Below are 21,356 nucleotides of genomic sequence, written 5' to 3'. Positions count from 1 at the left end.
CTTAATATTCCAAATGCTCTAATTAATACGTGAGTGGCTAGACTTATGTAAAAATCAAATGTTCAGATTTAATATTGCACAGGATTCTCCCTTTCAGCTCCTCCTCACTGACCCTAGATATACACAAGACACCTAATTTAACAAAAAAAAAAAAAAAAATCAAGTCTAGATCGCCTTTTCAAACCTTGTTACTAGTGAATTAAATGTCTCTCAATTTCCAGCAGAGAAAATTCAGAATTTGGAGAAGCAAGAGAACTGGAAAGCCTTTGCAATTTTTCTACCAGCAATGCTGAAGATACCCAGAAGCACTCCCTTACCCTTTCCTTGGTATTTTAAGAATAGGTCTCACCTAGAATAAGCACTGCTCCACAGTCTTTTTAAAGCAACTACTCTTCCAAAAGCACAATACTGAAATGGTACTGAAATGGCAACATCCCTAACCATCAAAATTACTGCAGGTCCTCCTCAAAGGCAGGCACTTAGGGTAGCCAACTACAAGTTCATAATGGAACATTAACTTTGTGTTACCTGTTCACTAATGACTCGGAACTCTCTCATCTCATCCTCTGTTAGCGGAGCACAGGTTTCATCATTTTCACTGTCTTCCTGCCAGCCCATCTCCTTTAACAACCTTTAAATTAAAAAGGAAAATATTAAGGAATCTGCAACACACACTCAGACATTTCAAGCTCTACCTACATATATGTGTAAATTTACATGCACAATAGATGTGCATTGGGCAGACTTGTAGGTGACCAATGACACAAATGACTGTTGTTAAAACCATAATAAAAGTCTGGAACTGCAGGAGGAGAAGGGGAGAACAGCACTACTCTGTTAAAAAAAAAGTTAACAGGAGAATTACAGAAATGGAAATTACAACCTCTGTCGTATTTGGACTAAATTGGACAACATGATAGTCAGGAACAATTAAATCCTCAGGAAGCAGCAGAAATAATATGCAAGTCATCCAAAACTCTCTTGTAAGAGTATAGGGGTATTTGTATAGTATGGAGTAGTATGCGACAGTATGGAGGCACAGCCCCTCTGGAATACCACAAAGTAAAGACACTTGCCCAGAAACCCTATGTAGGACATTCAAAATCATTTGAATTGAAAAATATTAGCTAGATTTGACTCCCATCTTCTAGTCAAAAAACGGTCACCAGCAGCCTCTAGTGGCCAAAGATTTCTGCCTCCATAGCCAACAGTGGAAAAAAAAAAGGAACAGAGCAGGGTGCATTTCACTTTTTACACTGAGGGATAAAAGGTTATGAAAGCTTCCCTTTAAGTTCAACATATACATATAATCCATCACTAAAAAAAAAAATCCATCACTGTAATTCTGTAGTTGCCAGAAACATTAAGAATCTGACAGAGCTCGTAACAAGGTCATCTCCAGCAGCATCACTCAACTCTACCAGTTGCTACTGCAGCTACTTTTATGAGATAATAGAACTGTTTCAACCCTCTTTTGAAGCTACTTTCTCCCTTTCCAGTGCATTGTCTTGTGATATCACTGACAGTGTCAACTAGTCAGCTACAGAAATAATTAATTACTTTAACTCACTGCAGTTTTACGTAAGATGCAGCATTTAAAGGATTATTAATACAAATAGCAACTACATGCATTGATCCTCCTTAGACATGCAGACCAAAATCTGAGGGATGAAGTCACTAGGCAGTTTGCTTTATTTCCTTATAAGGAAATACATCAAATCTTAACTAAAGCAAGTTTAAGTACACAAGTCTAGTACAAACATATATTCCATGTTAAATTAGTGCATGTCTAAAAGCTAAACATGTCTTCTCAGTTTTCAGATTCTGACGTCTGAACTATTAAGAATTTATGACATGTTCGCTTACCATGAAGGAACACTATATAATATAAAGTATATACCTGTGCTCTGCCTCAAGTGAGCTTGAAAGAACATCTGCCTGGGGGAAAGCTGAAGATCGAATGATCTGTTGAGATGTAATTGAAGCATTGCCATTCTCCTGCGGAATTTCATTTTCAAAGTTTCGGTTTATATCTCTCTCGTGATGAGGACTGTTGCTATTATGCAAGTTAAAGGACTCGTCATCCTGTTAAAAATAATGACATATTACAATGTTTAAAAGTGAATTCCATTCACAAGTAAATGTCTGCAAGTGCTGCAATTCTGTGATTCAGTTTAATCTAAATTAACTTTACATGGAGGCACTCTGTACTACTTCAGGGGTAATTCTGTTCATACTTCTAGATATTACAATACCTGGGCACTACAGAAATCTTAAGTTATGCCACAGTTGGGCCACTGTTTACATAATGTAGAAAGCAACTCCCATGCTCTGCCTCAAACTTTTTTCTACAAAGTTTCAAACATATCTTAAAATTCAAACTTAATTAACCTGCCTTTCACACTTACAGAAATAACAGACTATCTGTTGAATTTACAAACAATGTTCCCAATTAAATATCAGACCCATGTGTGTCAGAAGTTTGAAAACATTTCTCGAGTTCTCAAGTTTACTTAGTGTAAGGGGCAGGTCACAGCCACCTTACCTACAGCAGCAAATTCATCTGCCACAAGTTCAGAAAGACTATACTGGTCTTTAAACTGAAACAACATCACCCACTCACGTGGACTCACCACAGCTTCTCCAGCTGTTGTTAACAGCAACTGTAACTTACTAACCATGAAATAAGAACTAGGAAGAAAGTTTATCTAGAAAGCAAACTGCTGAAGTTCACTCAAATATTAAAAGCTCTTTAATCATTCAAACCAGAAATGTTTCTTTTTATTATACTCATTCAGTAACCTGTAATTATTATTTAGTAATGAGCCAAATAGCCTCAGAAGTCTCACCAACCGTAAAAACAAAGAGGAGAGTACAATATTATCTAGTTAACATAATTTTGACAACAAAATCACTAAACTGGGCTCATAACAGCATTATCCATAGCAGGAGGTAATCACTAAATCAGCCAGTTCTGCACTTGTAACCATACTTAAGAGTCCAGGATCAAGCCCACCATCACCCTTTCCCTCCAACTCAGTGTTGTCTGCTTCCAGAAATTTTAGAATGCTCAGCAAGAATTTCTTAAGAACAAGGATCCCAGTAAACATATATTCAGCTGTTAAAACACATGCCTGAAGAATCCACCTCAGATTATCAAGCAAAATTCATAAAAACATTACACAATTTTAATATATACAGGGCAAAATAGCTTCTGCCAAGTATGATTCAGCTGCTGATTGTGATTTGCCTCATTACTTCAGAGATGAAATCTGTTATTGCAAGCCTTAAAATTCCATCAACAGGATCACATTCTAGAAGACTGTTGTTCAGTTATCTCACCATCCACTCAGTTTGCACACCATGTCTTCTACTGATGATTATTATAATGAATGTTGGAAACAGGAGAACTATTAGTTACATGATTAGTTTAACATCTTTTCACATGCATTACTGAAATAGCAACAGCAGGATAAAGGAAGCATGCATTTACCAACAACTACTCCAGGCTACGTGTTACATATATCTGGCCAAGGACTACTACTACAACATCCACTACCAAAAAGTTTTTGTTTTTTTTCCTTAAATACACTTGCTTCTGAAAATCAGCTGGGTACAATGGGACAACCAAACACATTTGGCATATGTATCATAAAGATATTATGAACTCAAGACAATTTCAGGACAGAAACCCCACCAAGTTCATGTAGTATTTTCAGAATTCTGAAGCTCCGGACAGTGTTTCTCAATATCTTTCTGATCTTAAATCAAAACCTTCACGTGTTTCTTCAACACGTATGAACAACATCACCACAAACACCCATCTCAGGGTGCTCAGCCACAGAATACCTAATGGAAAGACGTAGATCTTTCTTAACTCACACATACAGCTAAGTCCTATTACAGCAAATTTTATTTTGCCTGAAATAAGAACAGGGTCAGAAAAATCAATCTTACTTTTATAAGCAATGCACATTGGTGCTGTTTCTTTTTTCATGTCTCTGAATCCGAATAAACCTTCCTCAAAACCACTCATTTTTCTGGCTGATTTGCAATTTATCATGTTTTTTTGTTCTGTTAAAAACACTTTAAACAACTCATTTACAGCAATTACAGGTGATTACAGGCTTGTAATCACCTCATTCTGAATAATACAATACTTATCTTCACTTGGACTATGTATGATAACTATGCTTATGACTTGTTGGTGGCTGGTAGCACTGACAGAAATATTCTCTGGTGCCACTGCATAAATCAACCCAGATTGAAAGAAACCTGACACGTATTATAGACAGTATAGACCCCCAAGTTCTCAATTACGGAGTAAAATCAGGTTCTTTATATATGCATAAATTGAACTATTGCTCCTATGACCAGACTGAGAATAGAGAACTCCTGGCTATCTAAACACTAATTAGAAGGGAAATGGTTTCAGAAGCAGAACCAAGCTTTTCAATTGTTTTGTAGGATAACTAACAGGCAACGTGTGGAACACTGCCCTACAAAAGTCTATGGGGCCGGATGGAATACACCCAACGGTACTGAGGGGACTGCTGGAAGTGCTCACCAAGCCACTTTGCATCATTTACCAGCAGCCCTGGCTAGTCCCACTTGTCTGGAGGTTAGCATATGTGACACCCATCTGCAAGCAGGGCCACAAGGAGGATCCAGGGAACTACAGGCCGGTCAGCCTGACCTTGGTGCTGGGGAAGGTTATGGAGCAGATCATCATGAGTGCCATCACAAAGCACAACCAGGTGGTCAAGCCCTGTAAACATGGGTTTAGGAAAGGCAGGTCCTGCTTGATGAACCTAGTCTCCTTCCATGACACAATGACCCACTTAACGGATGAGGGAAAGGCTATGGATGTTCTTTACCTGGATTTAGTAAAGCCATTGACACTGTTTCCCACATCACTTTCCTGGAAGAACGGGCTGCTCCTGGCTTGGAAAGGTGTACTCTTCACTGGGTAACAAAGAGTTGTGGTGAACAGAGTTAAATCCAGTTGGCAGCCAGTCACAGGTGGTGTTCCCCAGGGCTCACTACTGGGGTCAGTTCTGTTTAATACCATTATCAACAATCAAGTGCACCCTGAATAAGTTTGCAGATGACACCAAGCTGTGCAGGAGTGTTGATCTGCTTGAGGGTAGGAAGGCTCTACAGAGGGATCTGAACAGGCTGGATCGATGGGCCAAGGCCAATGGGAAGAGGTTCAGCAAGGCCAAGTGGCAGGTCCTGCACTTAGGTCACAACAATACCAAGCAGTGCTACAGACTTGTGAAAGAGTGGCTGGAGAGCTGCTCTGAGGAAAAGGACCTGGGGGTGTTGGTTGAGTGTCGGCTGAACATGAGCCAGCAGTGTGTCCAGGTGGCCAAGAACGCCAACAGTATCCTGGCTTGTATCAGAGACAGTGTGGCCAGCAGGACTAGGGAAGTGATCATCCCCCTGTACTCAGCACTGGTGAGGCTGCATCTCAAACACTGTGCTCAGCTTTGGGCCCCTCACCACAAGAAAGACATTGAGGTACTGAAGCACATTCAAAGAAAAGCAACAAAGCTCATGAAGAATCTAGAGAACAGGCTTTATGAAGAGCAGCTGAGCGAACTGGGGTTGTTTAGCCTGGAGAAAAGGAGGCTGAGGGGAGACCTTATCGCTCTCTACAACTACCTGAAAGGAGGTTGTAGAGAGGTGGGGGTCAGTCTCTTCTCCCAAGTAAAAAGTGACAGGACAAAAGGAAACAGCGTCAAGTCGCGTAGGGGAGGTTTAGATTGGATATTTTGAAAAATTTCACTACCGAAAGCGTTGTCAAGCATTGGATCAGGCTGCCCAGGGAAGTGGTGGAGTCATCATCACTGGATGTATTTAAAGGAGATTGTAGATATGGCACTTAGGAACATAGTTTAGTGGTGGACTTGGCAGGGTTAGTGTAACAGTTGGACTCAATGATCTTAAAGGTCTTTTCCAACCTAAACAATTCTGTGATTCAATGACTAGTTTAGTGTACTAAGTTTAATTTATTCATTTTATTGTTGCTAAAGACACAGAGGTACCTCAGATATTAACGTGTATGAACAGATACTGCAGAAAGGAAAAAAGAAACTACCACTACTAAGAAGCACTGCAGGAATAGTGGTGCTTGGAACAACTTTTTTGAATTCATCAAAGTGTAATTCCTTTCCTTCACTTAGAGATCCAAAACCATGACTTAACAGCTGCTTATGACAAAATAAGTAGTAGTTTATGGTTCCATGTGAAAACTACTACTGCTGGATCTACAGTAGGTATGAACCAAACTACCTTCTCTTGCCCAGCATGATTCTCGTCTTCATGTTCCTCTTCCACTCTATCTTGTTTTAATGCTTTCAAAAATTCACTCTTCTTATCAGTCCGCATTCTTGTCAATTTTGTTAAACGAGGCTGACCAACTTTGTCAACAGGGGATGAAGAATTTGACCGATTAAACTGATGTAGAGAGTCAGAAAAAGAAAGAATGTTAGAAGTTTATTCCTTTAGAAAACTTTGAAAGACAAAAGGACTCCTCAGCACCTGTAGTTTCAGGTTTCACATATATCCAGTCACAAGCAGAAGGAAGATAGTTGTATTTCAGTATATATAGTTCTTACATGTAAACCCAGAGAAGCTGGTTTATGGAGCACTGCTAACAAACAGTGGACCTTGTGAAGTGTATCATGCCATTAGCAGTTTTCAAGTTTAAACCTACACAACTATACTTCCTAATGCACCATTTTTACTCCAAATCAAACCTGCAAAGGAAACAGTGCAGTACTTAAAGGCCAGTGATGTGCCTTCCATATTTCTTATACTGACTTCCAAAAAAAAAAAAAAGTATGTAATACAATTCTTCATAAAACTTACTGATCCCCTTATTTAACCAATTCAAGTATTTTATACATTTGATTAAAAAAAACAGATATTGCTTTACCTCTTTCACTGAATTTTGTGATACAGTAAATCCCTTGGAAGTTGATTTGAAAGGACTGAAATTGCCAACACCATATGCAGATTCATGAGGAAACAGATTCCCAAGTTTATTTTCTTTTGCTTGGCTTTTCCACTGTGTAGGCTAAACAAAAATTTAAAAATAAATTTAAAGAGTCATTAAATACAATTGGATTATTTTCAGGAATCTTCAGAAAAATGAGTAAGCAAAACCAAATCATAACTACAACCATAATTTAGTGCCAACACCTGTTTTCTTGTGGAAAAGAGACTGTTTATGAGCAATTCATCCACTCACAGATACTGTTTACACTTTTTATATAAAGATCACATTTTCAAAACAATGAAGACCCTCACATTTGAGGTATTAGGAATAAAAACAAGTCTTCAACAGCTGAAAGTACCATTTTTAACGTAGAACGTAAAAGAGTTAAGAACTACTCCACCATATGCTCTCAGGAGCACAGAAAAAAATCTTGCAACAAAAATCAAGACATGAACATAGAAAGTCACACTTGGAAAGGGACCAGAATGACACTAACAGGTTGCAACATCATCTTTATTAAAAACTGAGATAAATTCTGAAGGTATTTTTATGTTGACTATATCTCTCCACTAGGTATCTATTTTTCTGTTAAAATCATATATACAAAAGGCATTGCTGTTCTGTAATTTAAAAATATTCTTTTCACTCTCACTTGGACAACTCTTGCCCTTCTCAAAAAAGGTTAATGAGAAACAAAGAGAGATGCAATTACAGTATAGTATAAAAATGAGAAAAAGTTGTTTCCATTCACTTTCAGGGTGTGCTGTACTTAGCAAGTGTTAAAAGCATAATATTCCAGGAACAGTACTCTCAGGGGTGAAATAGACACATTCAGAATTACAGTATGACTTTTCTCAGCATGTCGTTCATGCCGCTGGCATCCAAGACTCACCTTTGCGGGTGGAGTGACAGGTTTAGGGACTAATCCTTTATAAACACTTGTGCCAGTTCCATTCCTTACTGGCTGTGAATGAAGACTTCCTACTACTGGGAATCCAGATATTTGCAGTTCTTTTGTACTGCCCTTTTTAATGACCAGCATCCTTGGAGATCTAGATTTGGGATTCAAAGGGTACTCTAGGGAAAAAAAAAAAAAAAAAGTGTGTCTGTGTATGTATGTGTATGTATATATATATATATGTGCTCATATGTATACAGACTTAGGTTTCTAGTTCATAAGGTAACAGATAGCCACATGGCCCAAAGCAAACAGGCATAATTCAGGAATTTAGTCCACTATAAATTCCACAAATAACATAGTGTACAAACCTGGATAAACACAGGTTCTGTTCCATTTTCTACAACCACCATTTGTAAAATATTTCACTCAGCAATTTCAAAGAAGCCAGCTACCCAGTTGTTGTTTCCAAATTGAAAATCCAAATACTATTACTTGTTGATAATTACCTAATCTTCAAAAAAGATTATGGTTTTCATATTTCTCTTTAAGGCTACTAAAAGAATAATTACTTATATATTCATTAACAGCTCAGTTGAGAGCCAAATGGTTCACACTGAGACTCTATAAACAAAAGTCAAGAGATGTGCACTACTCTAGACCATGGCAATGACCAGCTTCTCTATCTCCATGCCTCAGATGGGAGTAACAGAACATCTGAAGCTTACAACATTTCGACATTAAATCGAGCACTAATTTAGAGCTTTTACTAAGTAACTGATGTTGAACAGTTTTAAAGAACACTTATTAAAAGCAGTTCTAAAATTTTCAAAAAGTGAAAAAAACACTAATTATTTTTTGCACATGCATTCCGATGCTGCATTAACAGCCTTTACAAGATTATCCCCTCTCCCTGCAAGCACTTCTACTTCATGGGCAGAGTCATCATATCCTACATTTTAATAAAACCTATCTTAAAATCGTATGTGACTTTAGCTTTGTTTAGCAGGTAGATGTTACAAAATGTTCATGATAACTGTATACTTAGTTGTCGTTAAACTTTATGAAAATACTTTGTATAATACTTGCATGCTCCCATCACATATACACAAAGTAAAATGGAATGTAACATACATTTTTAACAGGCATTAGAAGAGGATGGTAATATTCCTCCTGTCCCAAATATTATTTACTTTAAAAGGGAATAATAATAGCCTTAATTTCAGTTTTTCAATTACAAAACAAGACTCGCAATAGCAGAGCTGTAATAAAGATACCAAGCTGTAACAAGCCACTGCACTATAGCCTACAGGATAGACTAGATAATCTTTAAAGGTCCCTTTCAAACCAAACCATTCTGTGATTTTATGTAGCTAACAGAACTGTTTCTTCCCTTGCTTGTATACTAGTTATGGCTGCATCTACAGACCAACAGATGGATATTCAAATAGAAGTCTTACCTCTCTAACAAAGAGATACTTTCATTGTAATAACATGGAATTTTCTTCAATTTCAATCAATGCCTTTACAATTTAAATCTATACATTTACAATTCTTAAAAAAAAAAAACAACCTATATTTCAAATAAAACAATTTCAGATGTCTGTTATATTTTTACATTTAAAAACATCAAAAATACTTACCCCACACACCTGCAGCTAAAGATTTATTCTGATTTAGTTCCCTCTCATATTCAGGATTCAAAGATGGCTGAAAGAAAGTTTTATCATTATTAAAAACATAAGTCTTGAATTCTGGGACAAATGAAATAAAGAATCACAATAATATTGGCAGTATGACCTCTGCTGTCAAAGACTTTTAATTGGAGGCAGACTAGACACTTCCCCCTGAGACCCAAATAGGTCAATGCTCACTTGTTTCTCTTCTCCAACAAAACATCTGAGGGAGCAGTCAATACCATTACATGAACTGTCCAGAGAAAGCAAAACCCAGTGATGTGTGGTTCTTCAAAGAGAAAGCTCACCCCTACTTTTACATCCTACAATTATAGGTTGAAGTATGAGAGCTCAAAGGGCCACTGGCAGAAAGATCACTGTGTCAGTACTTCAGGTTTCCAGTAAGGTAACTATGTAGAATTTAATACATTCACATACCATAGTATACTTGAACCCAACTGTACTTTCACTTAAACACTTAAGTGACAATAAAGAACAAATAATGACAAAAACTGGATATAAAAGGAAAGAAAAGTTAGTGGAGAAACGACTAACACCCTCTTACCTATGGGAAGGGTGATCCCTTATATGATGATCTGAAACTGGTGAAATCTCATGAAGTAGCTTGTAATGGACAAAATGGCACTTGCAGAAACAATGAAACCTTGTTTATTATAATTACAATTAACTTACAAAATCCTCAGCCTCAAACTGTTTGGGTACTTCTTTGTCTTCCTTTTTCCCAGTTTCATTATCAGGTACATTGTTTTCATGCATTCCTTGGCCTTTTCCACTATGGAAAGTACTGGTACGCGCACGAGAACCTCCGCCATGGTATCCCCCACGATGGTTTATATTTTCTGTACCATTTCTGCCTTGTGAACGCCAACCATTCTTCTCTTTTCTCCCAAAATGCCCTTAGATTTTTAAATTTTAAAGACATGTAATTACAAACCATTTCAAAAGAATATACTACTTTTGCAAAATTGCTCGAGAAGTTAAGTCAGCAGCTCTATACTCTGGGATGTGATAGCATTGTGAACTTAAGTTTTCCTTCACATGAGCAGCAGGAAAGAATCTCACAAAACAGTGCCAGAGAAAGAGGACAGCAGTCCAACATTAAGACAAGTCAACCTCCTTTTCTGGCTGCTCATTTATATGTTGTTGGCTAGAATATTAACTTGACACTTTTATTCTTCCTAAGAGAGAAATACACCTGGAATAACATTACTTTAACAAACCCTTAGTCATCATACCCTCTCCCAGATGATGTCTTTCCATTACCTCTATTTTACTACAGAATAAGAATTAAACATAAGAGAGCTATTATCAGACTTTTTTTTTCAGCTAGATTGCTTAAAGCAATGATGTAAACATATTCAGAATGTTCCATGAAACCTGAATTATACCTCCATTAGGCCGTCCAATGTTAGGATCAAACCCATCTGAAGAGTTGTGTCTTCTGCGATTTGCTTCATAACGATTTTCTGTCCACGAAAAATTTTCAGAATGTTTCTCAAAGTTCAGTGATGACTGTAAAGGAGCACAAGTGGTAGACCTGAGATATCTGATTAATAACAAAACTGAATTATCAGAACTGTAACATGCACATTACTCATGGTATATACAATTCATTGTTAAAAGCACTTTGAATGCCAGACAATGCAGCAGTCCTCAAGTATGTATATGTTCAGAGCTCTGTCACCACCTCCCATGCTAGCAGTGTGGAAACTGGATCTTCTGCTCCAGGACACTGAAATGGAGTTAAGGAACACGTTTGTGACAGAAGGCGAAAAACCGAAGTGCCTAACTTGTTTTGGCAGTAGAACAGAGCACAAGTGACATGCATTGCACCAGAGGAAAAATAAAAAAAGGTAAGAAGGATAGGAGATCACAGTTTGGAAGGCAGAAAAGAAGTAGTCTGGGATCTTAATTTAGGTGGTCAGAGACTTCACATGTGCATTCCATAGAAAGCACGGAGTTGCCTCCACCAGAGGCAGCTGTACCAAAAAAGGGCCAATTTATTAGTCTCGTCATTATAACTTAATAAAGCAAATGCAACCGGTCATGAAATAAAAATGAAACTTAAAGAGTTGAAAGTGTACAGATTCAAAGTATCCTTCAAATTAAGAGCTTATAAGAAAGCATTGTAGAAATTTTAAGGAAGTAAGTCTTAATGTATCACTAGAAAGTACTTTACAAACTAAAACCTTAGGTTGAGAAGAGCACTCAAATCAAAATACATCCTGACTGGAACTCATACCTAAGGAGATTAAACCAAAAAAGATCAAGTCTTATAGCAGCTGTCTTCCCTATTACTTCTATCTGGCTTTACTATTTTAACACTGCAACATTTCTTTCGCTGTTACATCTTAGAAATTCAAGATTAATTTCCCCTCTGCAAAAGTAGTGCTTAGCCTTACTCTCGTTCTCAGCACACACCTCCCAGTGAGTGACAGCAGAGGGCTGTGCTACCAAGCACCTCCCCGCCAGCCTTTGATGCCAAAGAAGCAAAGCCCCTTCCCTCCCCTCCCTACAGATTCACTGTGCGCATCCATGTCCATTGTACTGCACACCTACAAGAGATCCAACACATTCCAGGGCCGTAAGAGCTACAAACGCCTACAAGCATATCCGTGTGGAAGCGTACTATGTCAGCACACTCAGGTTAATGATTCCAGGGATAATCAACTTTACAGCACCCAAAAATATCGACTTCGCTGCCTGAAGCTCAGTCCCTCTCCAGACTGAGTAACACTCATGAAAAAAGTACAGCAGTAATTGTGTATGTTTGAAAATGAAAGCCACAAGTTTATTTCAACAGTTATTATCCACTAACATCTAATCCAGCTATATTAATATTTAAAGTACATCACTGATCAAAGTGAGTAGGAAAAAAACAAACAAAAAAAAGGAAATCACAGTTGTTGAGACACATTAGTTGTTTAGCTTAAGTAAGTTTTAAGAAGAATACATTACTTTGGATTATAATATGGTGTGATTTATGCTATTCGCCTAACTTCACTTATTTAGCATGAGTAGCTAGATTTGCTGAAGCCTTAGGCCACAACAGAGTCTTAGCAATTTTCCTAGCAGCTGGTACAGTGCTGTGTTTAGTCTTTTTGTATAAGAAAAATGTTGATAACACTCTGCTATTTTGGTTGTTGCCAAAAATTCAAAATTCACTGCTTAAAATTCAAACTCAGGTAAGCAACAGATATGCTTAAAATACAAAGCATATGATTCCAAACTGTACAGAATTCAAATGAAAAGTGATTGTCCTCTCAGTTTGGGACCTAGGAAGTGAATAACTTCCTTGAGAAACCTGCAGAGAGAAAAAGAAAAAAAAAGAAAGAAAACCACAAGAAACTATCAGAAGATCTAAGTAGTTCAAAAACTATCATAATAAATCTCAATGTTTAAGTAAAATATAAGTCCTTATAAACAAATTTTTAATAAACTGCCAAAAATTTCAGAAAGCTCCAGATCTGTTTATCATAGATGAAATTTTAGAAGATAGTGTTCATACACATATGACAACCTTCCAATATTGCCTTTGGATTTTGACTTTCATTTTCTATGAACTTTGAAGAACAATCACATTTTCACAAAGTATACCTGAATATAGTATATAGTGTTTGATTTGTACATGAAATAATGAATCTAAAGTCTCTAAATTGTGTGCAAAGATCATGCAGTTTGCACTTTGCCCACATGATGGAGGTATCAGTCTATCAAGCCTCTAGTGGCAGAGATGTCAGTAAACTTTGTGACCAACAGAAAACCTATTGGCAATTTCTGGAAGTTGAGAAATTATCTGACTAGGTTCAGCAAACCAAGAAAGAAAGTAACACAGGTTTTTGAAGTATAAGAAGTAGTCTTATTGCTTAATGTGGTCTCTTCTCGTGCTGTTCACGTTTTTTAGTCCAATGGTGATTTCTGGACTGGGGTCTTCTAACACCTTGCTGGATTTTTCCTCTGTCTCCAGGCAGGCAGACCATTGACTGCTCTTATCTTGTTGATTCGCAGTCTCTGCTGATGGTTGGAACCTCCTTATCTTCTGGTTTATGGTTCTTGTGCACTAGCGCTCGCTGGCAGAACATCGGAAACTGAAAAGTCCGAAACTTAGGGAAAAAAGCTACAAACATCACAGAATCACAGACTTGCAGCGGTTGGAAGGGACCTTCGGAGATAAAATCATCAATGTTTCATCAATGTTTTTCTCATACTAAAAGACTAAACACAGCACTACATCAACTGCCAGGAAAATTACTAAGAAAATTAACTCTACTGCAGACTAAGTCTTCAGCAAATCTAGCTATTTATGCTAAGTAAAGCTAGGCAAACAACATAAATCACACCATATTATAACCCAAAGTAATTTATTCTACTTAAAATTATTTCAGCTAACAACTACTGTCTCTCAACACATATCCCAAGATGGCTTCACTATTCACAACACCTTCCCATTTCCATCTGCCTAACTGCAAAACCACACTGACATGAAATATAGTAGTTCCAGACCTGAACAAAAGCTACCAAGAAATGGATACCCAGCTATTTAAGTGAACTTTGCGTTATAACTGACAGGGAGATGATATAAAAATCTGCTCCTTAAGAGGAAATCATCAGCAACAGGTGAGAGAGATTTCAGTCAAGCCATAATCTGTAAGTCATTAAGAAAGATCATTCAGAATCCCAGCTTCCTGGCATCAGGTTTTTCTAATGCTAGCCTTTACTTATGTAAGGGAAAGCCTCATCTACCCAGGACTGAGAAGGGAAACTAAGCTCCAAAAGATGCAATTCCTAAAAGTCCCTCTTCAGGGAAATAAAAACTGACCAGGCAGAGTTCAGTTTCTCCTTGTCAAGTCTAAATGTTGTTGATACCACAGCCTCACCCCAGCTCCATTCTGCATGAGACAGGAGACACCCTTCCTTCCTCATCCCATCCTTTCTCTTCATCTCCATCCCTCTTATTGGCTCTTCTCTTCAGCTGCTTTGTTGATATATGGGAAGCAGAAATAAAAATCTGTTCCAGGAAATGAGGAGGACAGGACCACCATATATGAGACCTGTCTTGTGCATCACAGAATGCTGATCGCTGAGGGAGGAATTAAGACAAGGAAATAAGCTGCAATTCAAACAATGAAGCACAAAGACTGTGATAGATAAAGCATACGACTACTGAGTTTTTGGAAGAGATAAGGAAAGTCTATCTAAATTCCTTTAGGCAAAGAATCATGAAAGAAAACAGGATCCACAACACGTATTTTTGCAATGAAGGTTCCCACAATTCAGGAATGAGGTGACAAATACAACCCATAGCTCAGACATATTCAAGTGTTACTGGAGTAGTTCTTAACTTACTTTTATCCTGCTATACTGACACTCTGAGCATACAGGTAAAGCTCTTCCAGCAGATTCTTGAAATATGTGGTGAAGATTGTTTTGTAATTTGTGACACGATGTTAAACTAAGCTCTGATTCCTTTTCTAATTGAAGATGCTTTAAATTTAAAAAAAGCAGGTCAAAAGAGTTCAATATATCAGAAATCAAGTAGAATGAAAACAAACAGATCACAGAAACCATCCTGGAACAGATAGGCCTGATGTTCCCAGAAGAGCAACTGAAAGTTGCTAATAGACTATACTAAACAAAGAAGCTAGCTAGGTCAGTGCAGAAGAAAGATAATAAATAGAGCAATATGAATAAGGACATTCAATGGCCTGACTGAAAAAATGCATGTGTGTCTGTGTAGACATATATACGCAAAGCAACAGGAACACAACTAGCTGATGGTTAACTGTGCATTTAATGATAGGACAAGCCTATTTCCCTAGGTTTATAAAGGCTAAACATTTCCCATGGACATGAAAGACAGCAGGAAACTTACATAAATACATTAAAGTAAGGCAATGCCACTCTCATAGCTGCAGATATGGACATTGCATTCAGAAGATTATAACCAAGAACACAGGTCTACAGACAAAGAAACAGATGACAGGAGCTTGAATATCCAGTGCTGCCTCTGCTTCTGCATTTGCACAAATTAAGCAAGAGTAGAAGGACGGGCCAGAAAAAAAAAAGAAACATTTATGAGAAAGACATACTCAGGATTCCTAGAATATTCATAAATCCTAACAATTCAGAGATTGCTACTTCCTGTTTCCAGGCTAAGTGTCCTATTGTGAGTAACAGTAGTCTTCACCAGAGTGAAGATGCACAGCTACTTGAAAGCCCCACACTCCACCAGTAGTAACAAGCATCCCACCAGCAACTCAAGAGCCATTCCTGAAGGCCTATTTCAAAACCATTTTTTTTAATCACTTGGATGATAGAATAACAATTCTGTAAAAAGTATAGGACACAGAGCAAAATCAGAAGCAAGAACATCAAACACATGCCCCTGTCTTGGTATTTCTAGCACAAAATACAGTAACTCATTTTAAACTCCTGAGGAAGCCAATCTGAATCCAACAGCAGCTCTGATAATGAGGTCAGGCACATGCTTCCTTCCATGAACTCAGCTGCTCAACAAAAAACTCTACTGGAGGTATGAATCTGACAACCACAGTACAACTACTTAAATCACGACAAAAAGACTGCTAGATATCACCTGTTATCACCCTATTCATAAAGAGATTTGCATTTTTACTTTGATTGAAATTATGGTATTTTGACTTCCCTAATAATGACTGCCTGTTCAAAAGAACAACAAAGAATATACCTTTGTTGATGATGGTGGAGTAGGAAAATTAAGCCAGGCTGGAGCAAAGTCATGCTGCGCCATTTAGGTCCAGTCTCTCCGAATCAATGAAACAAGGCTTCAGCACCTCATGGCAAGTCCCTGAAATTGGAAATACAAGAAATGAGTACTTTTCAGATGCTTACATTACAAGAGGATTACACTTGGGGTGTTTTGATCATTATTTCCCTTCTGTTTTCCACTATTATTTTCTCACACAGATCTGGTTTAGAATCTAACTATCCTCATCTCATTTAATTTGTGCTTTTATTAGCAAACTGTAACACTAATCAAATATATGACAGGTATCTTGAAAGTACAACTGGAACATTCTTTCCTTTATTTCCTCTTGTACATGTGATGAAGCATTTTGTGTAAGGTCTGATCCAGAAAGATGTGGTGAAATCCGCTTGTTTAAATGCTTTCTGGTACTATTTAGAACGGATTTTAGGAGCTATTTCATTACCTTCCTAGAAGCTGATTTTTTTAATTAGTAACTAACAGTTAGTCTCACAGGCCATACTGAGATTCCTTATGAAAAAAAAATAGATGCTCAGGGCCACCACAAAACCAATGTTATCACCAGATTCAGGGGAAACAGAGTCTACATGTCCAGAAACAGTGTCAAAATTCAAATTAAGATTAAAAACCAAGAATACATTTCTACCCCACACTCTCACCACAGGTACGAATACATCACTCAAAAAGCAAGAGAATGCAAGATAATGTGAACTATATTTCCCGAAGTTGAATTATAGCACAGTAACAAAAGAAATGAATGAAAAACTGCCTGACTTATATGGGTATCTGAATCATGTTCTGCAGCTAGACACTGTAAAATTGTCAATGATTTGAAAATATTAAGTATGATATACACACAATGAGAAATCCAGCCAGTGAAAACATAACAAACACCCACACATATTTTATATGGAGACCCAAATAAACCTGTATTCCACATCTCTGCACAACACAATGCATGCAGATACGTTAGTTAGTGAGCATAGATGTAGCTCACTTTAAAGCTCCTGTAACATCAGTAAGTATTAGTAAGAGCTGTGGAATCTGAACCTGATAACTGATAATTATTGTTGCATTCTGGCCTGAACCAGGCTATTGCAGACTTCCAGTGACAGACAAGAATGTTCCAGCTTCTAAAAGGAAGTCTAACAGATTTGTAAGTTTTAAACTGCAGTTAGTTGAGCTGCCACTTCTTTTGTGTGCCATGACCTCATACTTAGGGGTTTTAGGTACCTCCAAAACCAGAGTTCAGCTGTGACGCAAGATGCACAAAATCAACTATCATTAAATAGAAATATGTTTAAAGGTATGTCTCACCCAAACAGCTTGCTATAAATTACTCTTTTGAAAGTCATCCACTCTCTTCTAAATTAACCTCAACAAAATTTCCAGTGACATTTTCTAACAAATCCAATTATGTCAGACTAGTAAAAAACAAGTGAAGAAGTTCTAGAGTCACAAAATCGTCACAAAAATGGCTTCTAACAGGAACCAAGTTCGCTCTTACTGATTAATCATGTTCAGCAATGGTACAGAAACAGCAAAAGGTATATGTTTACAGCTGAAACAATACAAGAGATGCTAAATTAAGAAACAGCTAACTAAATGTGAGCAGACTGCAGCAAGAAAATTATTTTTTTCTCCTTCCCTCAGATACAGTTCTCATCTCCAAGCAGGAGAATCATGAAATCTTTAGAAAGGATCAGAACAGGTATCAATACTGAAATATCAGCACAACAACAACAACAAAGTTGTCAGACCAAGGCACTTACAGTCTCAAGAACAAAGGGAGACGTTAGTTTATACTGAATAAGAACATAACAAAGGATCCAGGAAGTATTGCCAAGTTATTGGTGAATCAGCTATTAGCTATGGGACAGCAAAGGCACTAGAACTGTGATTTCTTAATAAATTCAACTTACCATTTTTAGAAAACTAGTCAAGCTTCCTAACACTACTATTTATCCAACTGCCATGAAAAGAATTTATTCTTAACTCACTAACATATCTTTTGCCTGTAAATTAAGGGCTCTGGTGAGATTTTGTGGTCACAATGTACCGAGGACTAGAAAGGTGTTTTTAAGAGAGCTTTGTCCACAGCTCACTGATACTGGGTATGTACTTCTTCCCACAAAAATTGTTCTACAAGCAGATTCAAGTCTTCCTCATGTTCTCAGTACTTCAACTAAAAGTTCTAAAAAAGTTTTTGATAGTGCTGCTCTGTCAGATGAGTCAGAGTGGTAAAGACAGAGGCCTAGGCCAAAACTACACAATACTTTAAGTGCAAGTCAGCAGCAAACTGCCACTCTTTCAGCCTAATTCTTCCACTTGTTTTGATAAAAGAACAGCAGTAACAAAAGCATAGATGTATTTTTAGAACTATCGCTGGCCAATTTCGCAGGTTTACAGTTAAAGACTATCAAGAAAAGCAACTACCTGGTCTAGTGGAAGGTGTCCCTGCCTATGGCGGGGGGGTGGAATTAAATGATCTTTAAGATCCCTTCCAACCCAAACCATTCTATGATTCTATTGAGGATATCAACCTCCACACCACTGAAGTCAAGAAAACCCTTTCTCTCATCTGATTGTACGTATTATTGGTCTGGCAATTAGACATGGAAAAATTGAGTATTTTAATTATTAAACCTTAGTAACTTCTAATAGCATGAACACTCTACCCATAGTTAAATTGGGACACAAACAGCAAGAAAGGACAAATATTAACATCTTTTTTAAAAACTTTTAGAGTATACAGACTACCCAGCCGTAAGTTGCCAATTCCATGTTTTACCAAGCTTCACAAATACTCTTACAGATGCCAGCTTTCTGATACTGCCAACAAGTTTGTCCTAGAATGTATTTTAATATAAAAACATTTTCATTACAAGCATGAGCTCTGTTTTGATGATCTGGCAAATATTCACCAGCTTTAGGATACTCATTGTTCTTAGGAAGATATATTTGGTAAACTGAAAACAGATCACAAGAAGTGAGAACAGGATGTCAGCAAGACCATTCTGCTGCCACAGGCAGGGTTTACTACGCTTAAACTTCTTGTGGTTGCCAAGCACCAGTTTGTTCCTTGCTTGCTTTCCAACTTTTCCAAGTTAGGCCAACAGCTGAGACTACCAGGTTACTCTGCAACACATCCCATCACTAGAAAGGTTCCTTCTACCAGGTCTGACCTCAGTCTTTTTTCCTGCCATATACATCCATTACCTAAGCTATCTCCAGCAGTCAGAGACATTTCTGCATTCTGTGTCCCTCAAAGCACTTGCAACTTCTATTCAGATTCATACTGTATACAGATCTAATAAGCATACACACTTATTTCACGACTGACGTTATTAATAAAAATACTGAAGAGACTTCTTTAGAAATTCGCTTGTACATTCTTCCAGCTTGACATCAAACAAAAGCTGCCAGCAGAAAGACTGGGGAGCTACGAAGGCAAACAGGTAACATTGATCAGCAATTTACTTTAGAAGAACACTTCTGCCTTTCATAAACATACAACTACTTTTCAATTAAAAAAAAAAACCCACAAAATTAAAAAAAACACCACACAAAGTATTTGAATAGAAAAGTCAGTAGTATGCACCCCTACAAGCAATTACAACACACTGCTTTAATTATACTGACAGACATGAAGAACCCATTTGTCTGCTAGCAAGCCTTCTCTTATGTACACACCACAGAACGGATCAACCGCTGTTCATTAACACTGACAGAACAGCTGTTGTACTCTCAGCATTAATACAGCTATCAGAAGTAAGCTTATTGAGGAAAACACCACAGAGCCAAACACGATGCTGCTGCTTTCAGAAACTCTCTTGCTAACGAAGGAGTATGCCCAAAATGTAACACTGAATGTTTAAGTCACCATTCCCTGGCAGCACAAACTCAAAATATGCCCGCCATTCCTCAACCAAAACATCATAAAAGCTCAGGTTGTCTATTACTGAAGCAGAGCAGCACAATTCTAGGAAGTTAAGATACTGAAATACTGTTATCCTTACACTGGTAACACTCAAATGCAATTAAATTTCTTTAATCAGACTGGTCAAAATATTCAGTCTCATCTCAGCAATAGCCTCTGGTGTTTGATTCAAGTACTGTGTAGTGACTTCAGAAAATAAAGTCTTCCATAGCCCGTAAGTTTAGATAAAATTTACATTTTGCTGTGTTGTGGGTAATAGAATAGTTCAGAGAAAAAAACACAAGCAAACAAACAAAAAAGAAAACAAACACTGTTCTTAAATTTTAATTCTTGTGAGGGATCTGAGAGAATTTTGTAAAGCATTTTGTTTCAGGTACCATGCAATAATTATTCCAATGCTCAATTACATAAAATTTAATTATATGGTTTTGCAAAGTATGATCTTCAATAACAAGGCAGTAAATGCCAAGGAATAAAGAACAGCTGGTTCCAGACAATGTACGGTGAAAAGACTTGTCGTAAATATAACTTGGTCATCCACTTTGAGCCACATCAGCAGCTGAAGTAAGAACACTGCACCAAGTATGCTTAATCAACATCAAAAAAGGTTGGGCTGCTGCGTTTTTTTTATGGTTGAGTCAATAAGTTTCTTTTGTGAGAGAAACTGTTTTTCACCAGTTTTGAAGTGGCTGGAAACACTACTTTTTAAACAGATTTGTGTCATCTGAAGAATATTTGGGAAAATTTAGTATATTGCCTTTTTTTTAGAAAAATATGTAACACGCTGAGAAAAGGGAAGCAGAAAGCCACTGCAATAACACAGATAGAGTTCAATATAGTACAAAAGCAGAAAACACCCTGTATTCATGAACTTTCAGATTAATATACTTCCAGGTCATTGTAGCAAGTAGTGTTTCTTCAACCTTCATCTTGGACTATAATTTTCACATTATCTGTAACCCTAAATTCACTACTATCAGGACAAAACATGGAACAGACAAAATAACTAACATTTGTTTTGTTTGCAAAGCTTGTTTGTAAGCTAAAAACCTCCATGCACGTAGCACATA

The 21,356-nt window shown here is 37.4% G+C and overlaps 1 protein-coding gene across 5 annotated transcripts in view; it reads right to left on the bottom strand.

The window, feature by feature from the left end:
- Positions 1–21,356, bottom strand: part of GPBP1 (GC-rich promoter binding protein 1) — a 33,893-nt gene that overhangs the window by 1,021 nt on the left and 11,516 nt on the right. For 2 of the 5 annotated variants that reach the window (XM_074166164.1, XM_074166165.1), the window contains 9 exons: positions 16,308–16,427; positions 10,990–11,113; positions 10,274–10,497; positions 9,548–9,614; positions 7,899–8,083; positions 6,944–7,084; positions 6,298–6,462; positions 1,901–2,085; positions 529–631 (listed from right to left, as the gene is read on the bottom strand). In XM_074166164.1, coding sequence (XP_074022265.1) covers positions 529–631; positions 1,901–2,085; positions 6,298–6,462; positions 6,944–7,084; positions 7,899–8,083; positions 9,548–9,614; positions 10,274–10,497; positions 10,990–11,113; positions 16,308–16,370 — 1,257 coding nt within the window. In that variant the 5' untranslated portion in view covers positions 16,371–16,427. Of the gene's footprint in view, positions 1–528; positions 632–1,900; positions 2,086–6,297; positions 6,463–6,943; positions 7,085–7,898; positions 8,113–9,543; positions 9,615–10,273; positions 10,498–10,989; positions 11,114–16,175; positions 16,197–16,307; positions 16,428–21,356 lie in introns of those variants that run through there. The other 3 variants (XM_074166162.1, XM_074166166.1, XM_074166161.1) reach the window with 3 other exon arrangements.

Source organism: Numenius arquata, chromosome Z, assembly GCF_964106895.1.
Source record: "Numenius arquata chromosome Z, bNumArq3.hap1.1, whole genome shotgun sequence".
Taxonomy (NCBI): Eukaryota; Metazoa; Chordata; class Aves; order Charadriiformes; family Scolopacidae; genus Numenius; species Numenius arquata.
The sequence above is the reverse complement of the archived record's forward strand: the minus strand, read 5'-3'. Positions and strand labels throughout refer to the sequence as shown.